The sequence below is a fragment of the Bos taurus genome, chromosome 5, assembly GCF_002263795.3.
Source record: "Bos taurus isolate L1 Dominette 01449 registration number 42190680 breed Hereford chromosome 5, ARS-UCD2.0, whole genome shotgun sequence".
Lineage (NCBI taxonomy): Eukaryota > Metazoa > Chordata > Mammalia > Artiodactyla > Bovidae > Bos > Bos taurus.
In genome coordinates this window covers 24890049-24906589 of record NC_037332.1, presented here as the reverse complement: position 1 = coordinate 24906589, position 16541 = coordinate 24890049, and the positions used below count along the sequence as shown (strand labels likewise).

Sequence of the window (16541 nt, the reverse complement as noted above, 5' to 3'; positions counted from 1 at the left end):
TAAAATTCTGAAACCTATGATTCCTTAGCAGCTCCTTAAGTTCTTAAATTTTTAAATGGTAAGATGCTGTACACTTCATCATGACAGTATCTGAATAACTACACATTTGGAAAACACTATATATGGCTGCTGCTGCTGCTGCTGCTGCTAAGTTGTTTCAGTTGTGTTCGACTCTATGTGAGCCCATAGACTCCTTGTTACAAAATGAAGCATTTGTCCACATGACAGGAAAGACAGATAAATTCAGAACACTGAGGCCAATGAATGTAACTGCCCATATAACTTGAATAGTTTGAGCAATAATTTAGTTCATTTAATAAACTCATACTTTAATAAAAAGAGGATATTAACAGTTCTGAAGATATAATTCCTTATTACTATACATATATATATTTCTTTTTTAATAGATGATGGCCCAGGACTTGTGCATTAAACACAAATACTTCAAGTGGTTGACAAGTTTTAAGACAATGTGAATTGTCTATGTTCCCTACGATCTCATCTCACCTAACAAAGTAGGAATTGACTGTTTATCTCCATGTCTCATACTCTCCTGGGTGTCTCTACAATGTAATTATTATATAATCTATTAAGGGTAAGAAACGTGAAGAACTGGCTAGGACTTCATGCACACATGTGTATAAGAGAGATTCTTTTTTGGCGTATGTTAATCCTGCTTGTTGGGCTGTTATACACAGAACTAATTACACTGAGTTGCAAGTACATAATAGTCAAACTGGATGTTTTTTCCCACTTTCATTTTAAATAGTATTTAGTTAGAAGGTATCCTTTTTTTAAAAAAAAACCTCTGGCATATCATTATATTAATTACAATGCTAAAATGTTTATAATGCCTTTATCATGGAGAGGATGATGACAGACTTCCTCTACTAATACTCTAAATGTAAACAAAGGATAGACGTTTTCTAGACAGTACCAAATATTAGGGGTTGCCAGGGAGCAAAGTGTTGGAAGGTGTCCATTTTCCTGTTGTTGAGGTTGCCCTGCAGACAGGATACTGGCATCAAGCAGCTCAATCAGCTCCACATCCTCTTGTAACAGGACTTCCTGTTGCAGGATAGTATGGAGTGAATCAAGTCGGAATCCAATATCCTTGCCATTGAAAGACCAAAGAGAGGTATTAATACACACATAATTTTGTATTAAATATTAAGCTCCTACCATGTTAATAAAACTAGAGGTGTTTATTTTCAGTATAGACTACAAGAAGAAGAAACAATAGTCAATTTTCAGTATGATGTACAGGGTTATATTTTTACAGTAAATATGAAACAAACAAAAAAACAGAGGTAGACATCATTGAGCTGCATATTGAGTGAAATATGTATTTTTTACAGATTAATAAACCTGTTAAGCCTAATTAATTAAACGGCTGCAAAACAACATGGAAAATATAATCCTCTAACAGATATGCTGTCCCTATATACTGTAACAATATAGCCAACATCTAAGAATAACATCAGCAGGATCAAGGCTTTCTAAAAATGAAATATTCGAATATTAAAAAATACGTCATTAAGGAATATAATACAAAATGGCCCTAATGTGTGCATAGCATTTTATAGCTTACAAAATGCTTTCACATATACTAGCTCATTTTTTCCTCCCTCTTTCCCTTTTATCCATCTATCAAGGAATATCTCCTAACATACCAGGCAACATGCTTGACACCAAAAACACAAAAAAATACACAAGACATACAAGTCTTTACTCTTAGAGAGTTCAGAGTTTAAAGGAGAGGGCTGAAAGGTAAGCAGTTACAATATAAAGTGCAGACAAGTGTGACGAGGTATAACTAAGTTATTATGAAAACGGCATTGAGGGAATAAACCGGCAACAAAGAGAAAGTAAAAGAGCCTAAGCTTAGTTTTAAAGAATACACAAGAACTGACCAGATGAAAGAGTTGGAAGAGTGGGATGAGACAGAATGAAAGCAAGCCTCTTCTAGTTTGGGGACCTGTAAGTGACCAATATTAGTTTTGGGCAGAGTATACCTGGTGGAGAGATGAGAGATGAAGCAGCAATGTTAGAGCAGTTCTCACAGTAACCCTGTCATGTACGTTATCATTTTCTGTCCATTCTATAGAGGAAAAAATGAAGCCCAAAGAAACCAAGTAACTTTCCAGAATTCTGATTTTAAATCATATGTCTTTGGTAGTTAGTTGATTCTGCTTCCCTGAATATAGTCTTCTCTATCAGAAAATTTAAATTTTTATTTTGCATCCGATTCAAGAATAGAATGAAAAAAAAAAAAAAGAATAGAATGATCCTGTTGTATGATAAAAAATAAAAGAGAACTTTCAATGGACAAGACCTGTAGCAATCAAAGTAAAATCAGTTAGGTCTAGGGTTTCCTCTTCTTAGTTAATCATTCCCACACCACAGACTGTAGCCCGAGCTCATCATGAGGACTTAAGCAAGAAGGCAGTGATCCACATACTACAAGTACATATCCTCTTGATCATGGGTTGTACACATCACTTTTAGAGAAGAATGTTTTTAATATGAAGCCTATTTGGATATATTTCTTATCAATAACAATAATAAAAAAGAATCTCAGTGGAATGCTGATCTTCTGTTTAGCCCAATATGGATTTTACCATCTACTGATATACCCTGGACATACCTCTGCAGCACTTTTATGGCTCATGTTTGAATTACTGCTTCCTCTCATTTACAATCCTAACATTAGGAACTACTCAATTTTTTGACATTCCATCACACTTTCATAAACAGAGAACAGCACGACTTACTTTATACTACTGTTGAGGGTGGGAAGGGGGACAGGGGCTGCAGAATATCAACAGCAGGTGGGCAATGGGAGGCAGGGAGGCAGTGGGTGGGGCAGGGTAGCTTTTCAAATAATCTTTGAAATAAATCTTCATGTATGCCTTATAATTTGGTTTTGATTACCCCATCAGACAGGATCATATTCAGATGTAAATATTAAAAATAAAACTTTTGCTACAAAAACTTGAAAGCAGGCCTTTTATGAGACTTCTATGTACTTATATATGGGTAAGTTTAAAAGAAGCCTAATTAAATGAAGGCCAACACTGACAGAGAGGGGGAAGCTATTAACATAGGTGGGAGCTATTCCTCTACACAGGCTCTCTTATGGACCTGCTGCTTCATCAGGAACTCACTTTCTTCAACACCACTCCTTGGCACCAGATCTGCTTTGGGGATAAAGCTTCCCCCTAACCAGTGTGATCCGAGGTAATACTGATAGTACTGGTGCTCTGTGCTGGGGGGAAGTGGACTATGTGAACTTTGGCTTACCCTCAACAAGTCTTAGTGTCAAGACTTAGTGCCTGGGTTTACAGCCTGGTCCCACAACTTAAGCAAGTTAATTTTTCTGTTCAGTTTCCTCATCTGCAAAGAGGACAATAATAGTATCCACTTCATAGGGTTGCTGTAAGGATTAAATAAGTCAGTATTTATAAACTGCTAAGAGTATCCAGTGCACAGTAAGCACTATGTAAGTGTTAGCTCCTAGTGTTTTTAGTACATATGAAATACTTAAAAGTACAATAAAGAAAACCATGTATAATATAAAAACTTACAGTACATAGCACACATAATTATTATAAGGTTGTTGTAGAAAAGAGATCCAACAGGCTGTAGGTTCTGAGAAAGGTCCTGAGGAAGAGCTAGAACTGCTTATTGAAAAGATTCCAATCATAGAAAAATGGAACACAATTCACAGTATATACATATATATATATATATATATATATATAAATACATATAAAATAGTACATATAGAGAGACTAGGCAAGGAATAAACAAAAAGGAAGACTATACTGGGCTGATGAAATACTGGTGCATAAAACTGGAAAGGCAGATTAAGGCCAAATTATGCAAACACTTTCATGCCTGTCAAAGTGATGAACTGGACTTGACTTGGTAGGCAGTAGGTATCTTTTTAGAAATTAAACAGGGAAACAGCATGAGAAGGTAACTTAGGAAGAATACTGCGTGGATGGAATGAAGAGTATGAGAAGCACTGCTAAAGAATAAAGAGATTTCTATTGTGGCCCCTAGGGATGAAGAAAACATATTCATGTGTCAATATACTTCAATGATCTTACACACTTTTAAATATATAGTGCTATTTAATTAAGCTGATGAGGATCAGGTGAGATAACTTCTGGGCAAGCACTTTATAGGCTAAAAAGTGCTAAGAGAGTGCCAATACCACTAGTATCATAGTTGCTATAAATTTTTTTAAAATCTTTAAGAAGAAAAGTACTACCTTAATGAAAATGAACAATAATAAAATGTCCAGATATCATGGAGCAATTGCCAGTATCTTTATAAAAGGAAAGAGGGACTCATTCAATATCTGTATAGCTAACAAAATTTTAAATATTTTATAATCAAGAGAAAAAAGTCAAGCAACTTCATGCCACATGCCAACTGGGCAATTCTTTATTCTATTGTATGTACTTCCTAAAATTCTCCATAATCTAGGCACAAAAGAGATGCATACAAAAGCTGGCACTTTAAAGTGAAACATGACGTGAAGCATGTGGTCAGTGACAAAGATCCAAGAATGAAAAGAGCAGAACTATGCACACTAGGATTAAACCAAGAAAAATGTATATGCACCCATATACCTTACCATGGGGCTTCCCTCATGGCTCAGCAAAGAATGAGCCATGTAAAGAATCTGCCTGCAGTGCAGGAGACGCGGGTTCGATCCAGGGGTAGGGAAGATCCCCTGGAGGAGGCCATAGCAACCCACTCCAGAATTCTTACCGGGAGAACCCCATGGACAGAGGAGCCTGGTGGGCTACAGTCCAGGAGGTCGCAGAGATTCAGACAAGACTGAAGAGACCAAGCACGTACCTTACCACAGTTCTAATATCACTGAAGAATGAAGATGGCTCCACCTGGATAGAGACGATATTCTACGTAGATGAAAAGATACTTCATTGACATTCTCAAAACACCTACGGAGATGAACCCTAAACAGAGAATCTGCCCAAATGGATTGCTAAAAAGGTAATTTTAGTCAGTAAAAACAACACACAAACTAGAGAGGTGGTACACTATAACGGAAAGAGCCTGGACTTTGAAACCAGGAGACTTGGGTTCAAATTCTGACTCACTTTCTAGCTGAACATTTTTGAACAACTCTCTTCATGAGTATTCTTAACCAAACTGAAATATCTGAACCTCAGGCTTTCCAAATGGTAAACCATACTGAACCTTATATGGTGTTTAGATCACCAAATCAAAATGAGAAAGTACTTTGTAAACATCCCTTATCAAATGATAATTTACAAGAATAATAATTAAATTATCATCTTAAGGTCATAGGCCAGCAGAAGATTCTGAAATGTGCTTACTTGTGAGAGAATTATATTTTTTTAAACTATACTACCTATTATTAATATTAGGATGTAAAAACGTTGAGGCACTCCTTGGGGCTCAGAGATTAAGCAAGTCTTTGGGAAATTCTCTGATTTATCAATCCCAGAAGACTATATTTTATACAAGAAGTTGTCAGAGAATGGTGCGCTTTCCTGATGGCTCAGACGGTAAAGAGTCTGCCTGCAATGCAGGAGACCTGAGTTTGATTCCTGGGTTTGGAAGATCCCCTGGAGGAGGGCATGGCAACCCACTCCAGTATTCTTGCCTGGAGAATCCCCATGGACTGTAGCCCGCCAGGCTCCTCTGTCCATGGGGTAGCAAAGAGTCAGACGCAACTGAGTGACTAAGCACACAGCACAGAGAATGGTAAATGAATGATAAATAAATTAGGGAGGAACCACACTCTTGATTTTGCCCAACTTTGTAATCAAAGGCTGTGGAATAGAGATAATTAAGTTCCTAATGAAAAGAGGGAAGATCCCACTAATGGATCTATTTTCTAACTCACTGAGAGGAATACCTGTCATTGGAGGAAGATGGCAGCAGGACATGAATAATCTAACAAATAGGTCTTCAATAACTATCAGAATATCCTATTCTCAGTAGCTAACAACCTCTTAGAAGATCTATGAAATACTACTGAGTCCATATGCAAAGATACCCAGTTACTGAAGAATCTCCTTTTTCTTTTTCCTTAGGTGATACAAACTTTTTTAACACTTCACGAAGTGGATACTCTCCTTTTAGAGAACAGCCCAGAATTTCTAATTAAAATTAGTCACTGCCCAAATCAATGGCAAAACAAATTTGGATTCATTGATTTTTCTCATTGGAAAAGAAACTGGAGTCCTGAAAAGTGACCAAAAAGTAAAGTGAACACTTACCAACTTGTGAAGTAAGTCATCATTCTTATTGGACTGAGCCAAAATCCAACTCTTGATGGTTTCAGCCACTTTTAACAGGATGCCTTGCTGAAGGAGATGAATGACATTGTGCAAGATTATTAAACCACACCTAAACATCAGAAAAACTTCAAATAACCTACTTCTAATTAATCACATTTTTTTAATCAGAAAAAGAAAGTTAAAATCATCTAGGTTGTATTATTGGAGAAGGCAATGGCACCCCACTCCAGTACTCTTGCCTGGAAAATCCCATGGATGGAGGAGCCTGGTAGGCTATAGTCAATGGGGTCGCTAAGAGTCGGACACGACTGAGCGACTTCCCTTTCACTTTTCACTTTCATTCACTGGAGAAGGAAATGGCAACCCACTCCAGTGTTCTTGCCTGGAGAATCCCAAGGATGGGGGAGCCTGGTGGGCTTCCGTCTCTGGGGTCGCACAGAGTCGGACACGACTGAAGCGACTTAGCAGAAGCAGCAGCAGCAGGTTGTATTATATGCTATATAATATGCTTTGCTAGTATGTCTCAGTCTCCTTCTTGATCCCGAATTTAATCATATATCAGAATCACCTGGAGATTTTAGCTAGGAACATACTCCCAGGCCCCCCAACTAAATTCAGATTCAGTGAGTCTGGAAGGAGACCTGGAAACCTTATCTTGGGTACACTATGTATTAATACTACCTATGTCAACATGATGATGATATGGGTATTTTAAAACGAAAACCAAGTGCTCCAAGTTCTCAAATATTAAGAACATTTCATTCTACAATATTAAAGCAGAAATTTATTTTAACAATTTTAGAATAACTGTCTCATATTGAAATGTGTTATATTATTGAATCAATCAAAAATTCAGTTTACCTTATTAGCTCATTTCCTGAGCAGGCCAGTAAATGGAGTTTACATTCACTGAGTGACTATAATATTCCAGGTACTGAAAAAGGGTTACGGGAACAAAGATGAATATACATAACTGCTGTTTTCAAGAACTCAGAAGAGACAGTACAAATAGTTACAAATTAATGTAAAATCTGGGCTTCCCTGATAGCTCAGTTGGTAAAGAATCCATCTGCAATGCAGGAGATCCTAGTTCAATTCCTGGGTTGGGAAGATCTGCTGGAGAAGGGATAGGCTACCTGCTCCAGTGTTCTTGGGCTTCCCTTGTGGCTCAGCTGGTAAAGAATCTGCAGTACAAGATTCTGTAATGCAGGAGACCTGGGTTCAATCCCTGGGTTGGGAAGATCCCCTGTAGCAAGGGAAAGGCTACCCACTCCAGTATTCTGGCCTAGAAAATTCCATGGACTGTATAGTTCATGGGGTCACAAAGAGTCAGCCACGACTGAGCGACTTGCACACTTTCTTTCACAATGTAAAATCTGGAGAAGTGTAGGAGAAAGGAAGTCAAGAGGAACTAACACTGGAGCTAAGCCCAGGCAAGGGACAAGGATGAGTACAGGAGGGAGCCATGGAAGCATTTGTCCTGCAGACAGTGGCAGCTAAGAGTTTGGGCTGGCAAAGAGCCAAGGGAAGAACAGAAGAGCAATGAAGTTTAAAAAGTACACTGAGATAGATTTTAAAAGACTGTGGTCTTAATAATTTTGAATTTATCCTATAGACTATGAGGAGTCATAGAAGGTTAATACAGGGAAGTGAAACAATAAAAATCTGCATGTTAGAAAAATAACTGGCAAACAGAGCAGTGGCTGTACTAGCAAGGAATGAGTATAGCCAAGAAGCATGATTAGGAGGGTACATAATAGTCCGGCTAAATAATGATAAAAGCTTGCACTAGGGTAGTAAAAACAGCAATAACTAAGGATTAGATTTTAGAAAGAAGTTGAAGTCACTTACTGACCAAATCAATGTTAGAGTGTGGGAAACTGTAAGATAAATTGAGAGGGTAGTAATTTGGGAATACAGAAAAATATTTTGTTTCAGGGGTGCTGAGAAAAAAAGCTCTGCTCTAGGGATGTTGAATATGAGTTTCCTGGAGCACAGGCAGATGGAAATGTCTAACAAGTATCTGGAACTCAGTGAAAATGGAGAATAGACAAAAAACGCCAGTGAGGGCAAGAAAGTAGATGAGATAGCTCAGAAAAAAAGAGACCAAGCAGAGGACTGATGCTAAAACTTTACGGAAGGAATGTTTAAGAATAATCCCAGGAAAAGAAACCAGAAAAATATACAGAGAATGAATATTCATGATGAGAATACCAATACAGAATACTCAGTAAGTATCTAACAATCACATTTTCTAAAAAAAAGTCTAAAAATGGTGACTGTTTCATCATGAACTCATACAGAAAATTTGCTTTGCTTTCCAAAGGAAATAACTGAAACTTCATCACTTGAACAGAATCTGGGGGGCAATTCTAAAAATATATCCCCTAAAAAGGAACAAGAAATCTTTTTAAAATATAGCTGCCCCAGATTTATATAGAAAAAATTCATTTTAGAGAGATGTACCTTACGCAGTTGAAATGTATAACATGAAGATTAAACGAACTTTCTGGATATGTGGTAATTTTGAAAAACACTTTCTGGCTATGCTTTTAACTGCTCCTCAATTTCTGAGAGGATGAACTTTAAACTCTTATTTATTTATAAACTAATAACAATATTTCTAAATGTAAAAATACTGTCATAAGTGAAAAGAATTAAACACTTATAAAACCCAAGTTTACACACACACACACACACACACACACACACACACACACACACACACACGAGGTCAATGTCCATCTCCAGCCCCAACACTATCCCTTGACCCATCCTTTGTCTTTTGTTGCCAAGTAATCTCAAATTCAAATTTTAATCTATGAATAATCTTTTAGATATATCTTTAGGTTTTGCTTTTAAAACTTTCCCCAGAGGTGCTTGTATTTGAAAGGAACAAGGAGAAGAAAGGACTTAGGTAGGGAGGACTCTCAGCACTGGTTCTGGCCTGTGTGCTCTCACTCCCTTAACTCCTTCCTCGTGAGAGTTAGCTAAAAAAACACCGCTTCCCTGGTGTTTACTCTGCTGTTGCCTTTGGGTCCAGCTTGGTTACTTCACATTTTAGAGTTTTTTCCTAAGAAGAACAAAAGGAAAGATCCTTCCCTTTCTATCTTACAGAGTAAATGATTAACTGAAAACTTTAAAATCTTCCTCCCAAAAGTAACTGACTCCTATATTAAAACACTGATTAAACTAGAATGCTCAAGAAATAAGGTAATCTGGTTATATTTTTTTCTGTTAGAATTCTTTTTGTTAAAACTGAAATGTACTGGAATATTTTCTTATTTTAGTAAATACAATAATAGAGCACAAATCAATTTAGTGAACCTAATTATTGGTGGCTTCTTCTAGTACCTCAGCCTCCCAATGCTGTATATCAACTACAAAATACTTACTATATAAAAATATATGATACTGCAGATATAAAGGGCAGCAGAAATTGAGGTAAATATACTTACTCCATTAATATCTTTGAAATAATTTATTAAATATTAATTTGCTTTCTCTTAAAAAAATCTAAAGAAAAAAATTCTGGTTATTGTAGGATCCTATAGTTGGGCTCCCATTAGGTATTAATTTTTATCTTTTCGTTTTTTTTTCCTGGTTCACTCTAAGTAACTTCAATATTTAAATAAGCAATATATTTTGATCCTCAATCATATTAATTTCAATTCATTATACAAATTACCTATGAGATAGTCCAAAATACCAAGGATTCATGTTTATCTGAACAGATATATACCACTGATGAAATAAAAATTAAAGTCTTAACCAGTGCAGGGGAAGAACATGGAGGTGCCAATAAGGTGTTTTTTGGTAAGGATAAGGCTAAAGGCAATTTAAATAATCAGTAAAAGACAAAAGACTGAGTCACAGAGAATGAAGACAACTTCTTACTTTTGGCAGGGCTCTCGCAGGAGGCTTTTGCTGTCCCTCTGTCACTGCGCTTTTTTCTGCTTTTGGTGACAGAGAAGAACATACTTCAAAGTCTGTGTGTCCCAGATCCTGTAAGTACTGGTAAAGTGGAGAATTCTGAAAGAGATATAAAATAAATTTCAAGATAATTACTACAGTTGACCTTTTAACAACATGGGTTTGAACGACAGGGCTCCACTTTGATGATTTTCAAAAATAAGTACACACTACAGCACTAGCACTGCATATGGAGGGGTGGATGAAGCCCAGGGAGAGGAACTGAGTGTAGGGAGGGCTGCCTGTGTGGTTATACGCGGGTGGTGCCTCAACCCCCCTATATTTCAAAGGTCAACTATTTCAAAAGTTTTAGAGACCAAATTCAACATTATGACAAGTATGCCCAAACTGAATTATTTACACAACGCCACTTAACATCAAAAGAAAAAAAAAATCAACAAACAATTCAGCAGGGTTAAAACTCAAAGGAAAAACTAAATAAAATAGACATTCTTTGAGTGCCAGCAAGAAAAAATGAATTTAGGAGTATAAATAGATTTAAGCAATTTTTGTCCAAATTTTTGTAGTATTAGAATAAATCGCTTCAAAATAGCTAATCCTGGCTAAATATAGCTCCGAAAAGGGCTCACAGTGAAAAATAGTTATTACTTGAAGCCAAGGAGCAATGATTATAACTGTATCAATTATAAATTTATCATACAATCATACTGATTAAGTCAATCAGGCACAGATGAGTATTACGTATCATTTGTCAGCACTGAAAACAAACTTAAAAAACCAAGAAAGTTACCAAAATAAGCTTACATACAAGCATATGGCAAATAAGAGACAGTGCAGGTTAAGAACAAAAACTGTGGAGCCAGACTATTTGGATTTAGATCCCAACATTGCCTCCTACCAGCTTGGTAACCCATGGCGATTTATAATCTTTCTATGCTTGGGCTGTCTAATCTAAAAATAGATATAATAATTAATACCTAAACCATGGGGTTCTAGGACTAAATAAATATAAAGCATTTGGAGTAGTCCCTGCTGCTGCTGCTGCTAAGTCTCTTCAGTCGTGTCCGACTCTGTGCGATCCCATGGACAGCAGACCACCAGGCTCCCCAGTCCCTGGGATTCTCCAGGCAAGAACACTGGAGTGGGTTGCCATTTCCTTCTCCAACGCATTAAAGTGAAAAGTGAAAGTGAAATCGCTCAATTGTGTTCGACTCTTCGCGACCCCATGGACTGCAGCCCACCAGGCTCCTCTGTCCATGGGATTTTCCAGGCAAGAGTACTGGAGTGGGGTGCCATTGCCTTCTCCAGAGTAGTCCCTAGCACACAGTAATTGTTCAATCTACACCTCAACTTTATATAAGCTATGTGCCAAATGCAGGTTATAGAATAGAACAAACAGAAACATCCTCATCACTATCGAATGAAAATCCATGGGACAATTCTAGATAAATGCTTTACCATCATCATTACTACTGTTACTCCCGTTTCATAGATGAGCAAAGACTCACTCACCTAGAGGAAGCAGGATAGGTCTCACTCCAAAGCTAATGCTCTGAAATATTGTGCTATATTACCTAAAGTTACAAACAGCCTCCTGTGTTTAGAAAAGAAGACACCAAAGAAGCTTACGTACAGTTTAGTACAGAGACATGAAGTAAATGAATAATTACAAGAATGTACTGGTTGATATGGAAACAGAGGAGAGGCATCTGAATGAGACCAATACTTTAAGGGAATATATCTTTGAATTTGGAAACATGAGGAAGAGTGGGAATTTGCTGGACTGGTAGCAATTCACTGGCTATTAATTTGAGAGAATAAGAAGATGAATGCCTTCCTTTAAAGCTATGTTTAATCTCTCCTTTGAGAAAAATAGGCAAAGCATTTAAAAATAAGGAGAAAGAACTTACAGTCTCATCCCTAAATCAGACTTAAAATCTCTAGTGGCAGAAATGGTTAATCTTTCTATTACCCATAATGTTTTTTCAAATATTGCCTTGAGTTACTCAACCTATATTTTCAAACTGAACTGTGAATCCCACCTTGCTCTGCCCCTAGAATGGCAAAAGAACAAGAATACTAGTTCTTGTGGGCTGACCTTTAGAAAAGTTTACATATTTAAAAACAAAACAAAACCCAAACTTGTTTTTAAGACAGTAGAATCCTTTCTTCAAACGAATTCCCATGGGGAAGAACAATAAATAAGATGGATCAAAGTGGAGTTATTCTAATTCAAGGGTCATCAAACTTCTTTTGTAAAGGCCAGATAGTAAACATTTTAGGCTCTGCAGGCCATATGGTCTCTGTCGCAACTAATCAAGTATGCTGTAGTATGAAAGCAGCCACAGACGACACACAGACCGATGAATGTGATTATGTTCGATAAAACCTTATTTATGGAAATAGTGAACTTCTTACAGTTTTCACATGTCACAAAATAACATTCTTTTGATATTTTTCCCAACCATTAAAAATGTAAAAACCATTCTTTGTTCACCAGCCATATAAAAATAGGCACTGAAGGAGTACAAATTGGCCCAGAGTTTACTGACGACTCCCTACTCAATCAAGATCATGAGGCACACTTTTGACTGCTAACTGTTCTCTGGGAAGGGGCTTAGTGGGTGGGGACCGGGCCAAATTTCTTTTTATTCAAACTGTAAGGCCCTACCTTACAGCAAACTAGCTGATGCTATGTCCAGCAATGACTTCAATGTCCCTTCCTTTTCCAGCTTATGTCACAGCTCACAAAATAACAAAATGGAGTATCTGTAACAGATTTTTAAAAAGTGATTACACAGAAGAGATACAATAAATACTCTGTTCTCCCTTTTTGTTTGCACATTAACTAAGAACATACGCCCTCAGCTTGGATAACCACACTATGAACCACTATTTCATATTTCACAAAACAGCAACTACTAATTCTTTAGTAAATTCTGGCTTGCCAAGCCATCACTGCTTTGTCTCATGACTTTATGTAACTAAGTTTTTGGCAAAATTTCAGAGACCTCTGAAGACCTCTGTCACCTCTGGAGACAGGGGATGAAGGTAAAGGAGGTTTAGTAAAATGTTAATTCCAGTCACTGTCATATTTCATGTTTGTTCTTCTCTCTTTTTGGCTGTTAATGCAAATCATATCACCTTCTAACACATATAAACAGACTATATGAACACTAAAGCTTTATTGATTATATTTATGATAGCATTCTGCATTGTAGCATTTATTTTACTGTTTTATTTGCACTTTTATGACTCAATAACCTTTGAGCCAAAAGAAAATTTAAAATTTAACCAATGATAACACACAAATGAAAAACAAACATCCTTTGGCTAACAAACTGAACATCAGCCAAGATGAACTGACCAAGACAGACCTTGTAAGACAAATTTTAAGAATGCAAAGGGATTTTTAGTAATTATTTTATATTAATTTAAAAACTGTTGGGCAGATAAAATTACCTTTCTCTCTGAACTACCAAATATCATCTACGCACTAACTGAAAGATCTCAGATAGCCAAATCAAGACAAGTGATTTTCAAAAATTCTTCGTCTCGAGACTCCTTTCTAGTCTTAAAAATTGTTAAAGGTCCCAAAGAGCTTTTGTTTATCTGGATGCCTAACAATATTTATCATATTAGAAATTTAAAACTAAATAATTAAAATATTTATCAACTTACTTAACAATAAACCTATTATAATAGTCATGGAAACAAAACATTTTAACAACATGATTTTAATGAAATTTTTTTCACAATGAAATAAATGTATTGAGAAAAGTAGGTTGTTTTATATTTTTGCAAATCTCTTATTAAAGTCTGGCATAACAGGAGGAAGTGGGTGGATTTTTATATCTGTTTCTGCACTGAATCAGCTGCAATTTTTTATTTTGGATGAAGTATATAAAGAAAATCAGACCATAAACAGATATGCAGTTGGAAAGGGAGGAGTACTTTAAGTCTTCTCTGATAACTGTATTACTGAAAAAACAGCCATATCAAACTCTACAAGTGATAATTTTGAAAAGGTTTAACATGAAATATGAAACCATATTGGTGAGCTTTTCATATTTTGTACATGCAAGAGAATGAGAATAATAGAAACAAATAATGTCAGTATAAAACTTGATCACCCAATATAAAACAAATTACTTTTTCTTTTACAACAGGGTAAAGCTCCATACTGCAACAGCCTTAGCCACTATATTTGGAGGTTCGGGACTATTAGGCTTAAAAACAAATACACACAAATTTCTGTGATTCATACAATATAGGTTGATTCAGCTTTAGAAAGGGACTTTTTGTATGTGTGTGGAGGGTAAGGCAAAGTAGGTGGTGATAAATAATTTTCCTTGTTATAACTTTTTCCCTTGGTCAAGGGAATAGAATCAAAACGTTTCAGTTGTTTTCTTGAAGAGAAATTATTAGCACTGGATTCAAACTACAATTTTGTAGTACTGGAGAATGTTACTGCTGCCAAAAGAAATATGAGAAATCCCAGACACAGCATGTGGGAGCTTCTCCTCAGGAAATCCTTGTGGTTCACTATTCCTGTAAATTTTAGCTGACAGAAAACACACATCATAGCACCAGAAAGAATTTTGCTAAATGCAAAAATGCCACAAGTCTTTGGTTGTGCTAAGATTGTTCTGATGGCTAAAATATACTCTTGTAAGAAAGTAAACATAAAATAAGACAGGAAATCCCAATATTTTTGCTAGCACTGCAATAAAATGATTCTTTAAGTCCCAGATTACCTGCATTTCATGCTCTCCGCAAAACAGGAGATCCCATGCCAATGGATATATAAAGTTTGAACAACTCATTTAACCAACTGTTTATTTTCTCCATGATTTATGGTGCATTCCACAGAAGTGCCAGTACTATTACTGCTGATTTGCATTTTAAAAGATTAACTGTGCAGAAATGGAGGTGATGTGTAAAATGCTCTTATTAATATGTTTTCTCTTTTAAACCGCTTTAAACCCTTACAGGTAGAGCAAGTTGTAATCTTTCAGGTTTTAGCCCAGAAAGGGAAGAAGAGGCCAAATCCAGCAGAATTAGACAACTCATAATAATAAATACTAAAAATCCCCCCGTGTGGCAGGTAATATGTATGCACAGGTGAGAAAACAAAACAGGTTGAGGTCTTTGCTAAGAAAGTTTCATTCTATGACACTTCTTATAAAACTATGGTACACTTGATACTTTCCAACTAAGTTGATGGTTTCAGGAAAATCCTCTCTTGGTCTCAGTTTCCTGAAGTACAAAGAATGCCATGAGGTTCTTAAACTTGTTCAGGTGGTAAAACAAAACTCATGACATTCTTTGGGAAACAAGACAGAAAAGTGGTACATTAAAATGTAGAATCTTGTGCTAACTCAAATGCCATTTTACTCTATGTAAGCAGTCAAGTCTACAGGATGGAAATTCTACAGATTAAATCACCCAGTTTCTTCAGCAACAAAAAAATGATACAATAAAGGTAGAGGAGGTAAAGAAAACTGCTAAAGACTAAAGGGACATATCACCCAAATGTGATGGATGGATGTTAGGATCCTGGTTTGATTGTAAGAAGACATTTCTGAGATACCTGAGGCAATCCAAACATAGGTATTAGATGATACTAGGGAATTATTAATTTTTTAGATAATTGCATCAGAGTTAGCATTAAAAAGAGAGAGTGCTTATCTGTTAGAGATGTATACTGAAGCATTTATGGGTGAAATTAAGTAATGTCTGGGATTTGCTTTAAAATACTCCAAGAAAGATGAGGGTGGGAGAGGAACAGATGAGACAGTTTGGCAAAATGTTAACAGCTGCTCAAGCTGAAGTTGGGTTATGGGCACACAGAACTTTCACTGTATTACTCTTCTTATGTATAAGTTCATTATAATAGTTTTTAAAAGTCAGATGCTAGGTTTTTCCAGAGTCTGGTATAAAAGATTTAAGAAAATGGCAGAAAAATTGAAAAAATTTAAGTTATTATTTTAATCTAGGAAAAAGATAAGTTTATTAAATTTTAGAAAAGAATTCTCAAGTCCTTACAAACTTCCATATAATGGTACTGGTATTTTTAGTTACCTACTGAAAGAGAATATAACAAAGTACTCTCTAGCAACAAGATTTCAAGTTACCAGTCTTAGTAGAGGTACAAATAAATGGCTAACTACATGTCAATTATTCATATTTACTTTTCAAAAACTAATGTGAAGTTTGTGGGATAAGCAATTTTCAGCTATGTGATTTAGACAGTTAAAACAAATACAAAAACCCAGTATATTCCTATGGAGCAAGTAA

General features: G+C 36.1%; 1 protein-coding gene across 7 annotated transcripts in view; it reads right to left on the bottom strand.

Annotated features, from left to right (window-relative positions):
- The window catches only part of VEZT (vezatin, adherens junctions transmembrane protein), a 71121-nt gene that overhangs the window by 33490 nt on the left and 21090 nt on the right, over positions 1-16541 (bottom strand). For 5 of the 7 annotated variants that reach the window (XM_059886848.1, XM_059886845.1, XM_059886849.1 and 2 more), the window contains exons 2-4: positions 10206-10340; positions 6288-6374; positions 938-1113 (exon numbers count right to left, since the gene is read on the bottom strand). In XM_059886848.1, the coding sequence (XP_059742831.1) occupies positions 938-1113; positions 6288-6374; positions 10206-10340 (398 nt within the window). Of the gene's footprint in view, positions 1-937; positions 1114-6287; positions 6375-10205; positions 10341-12912; positions 13034-16541 lie in introns of those variants that run through there. The other 2 variants (XM_059886851.1, XM_059886847.1) reach the window with 2 other exon arrangements.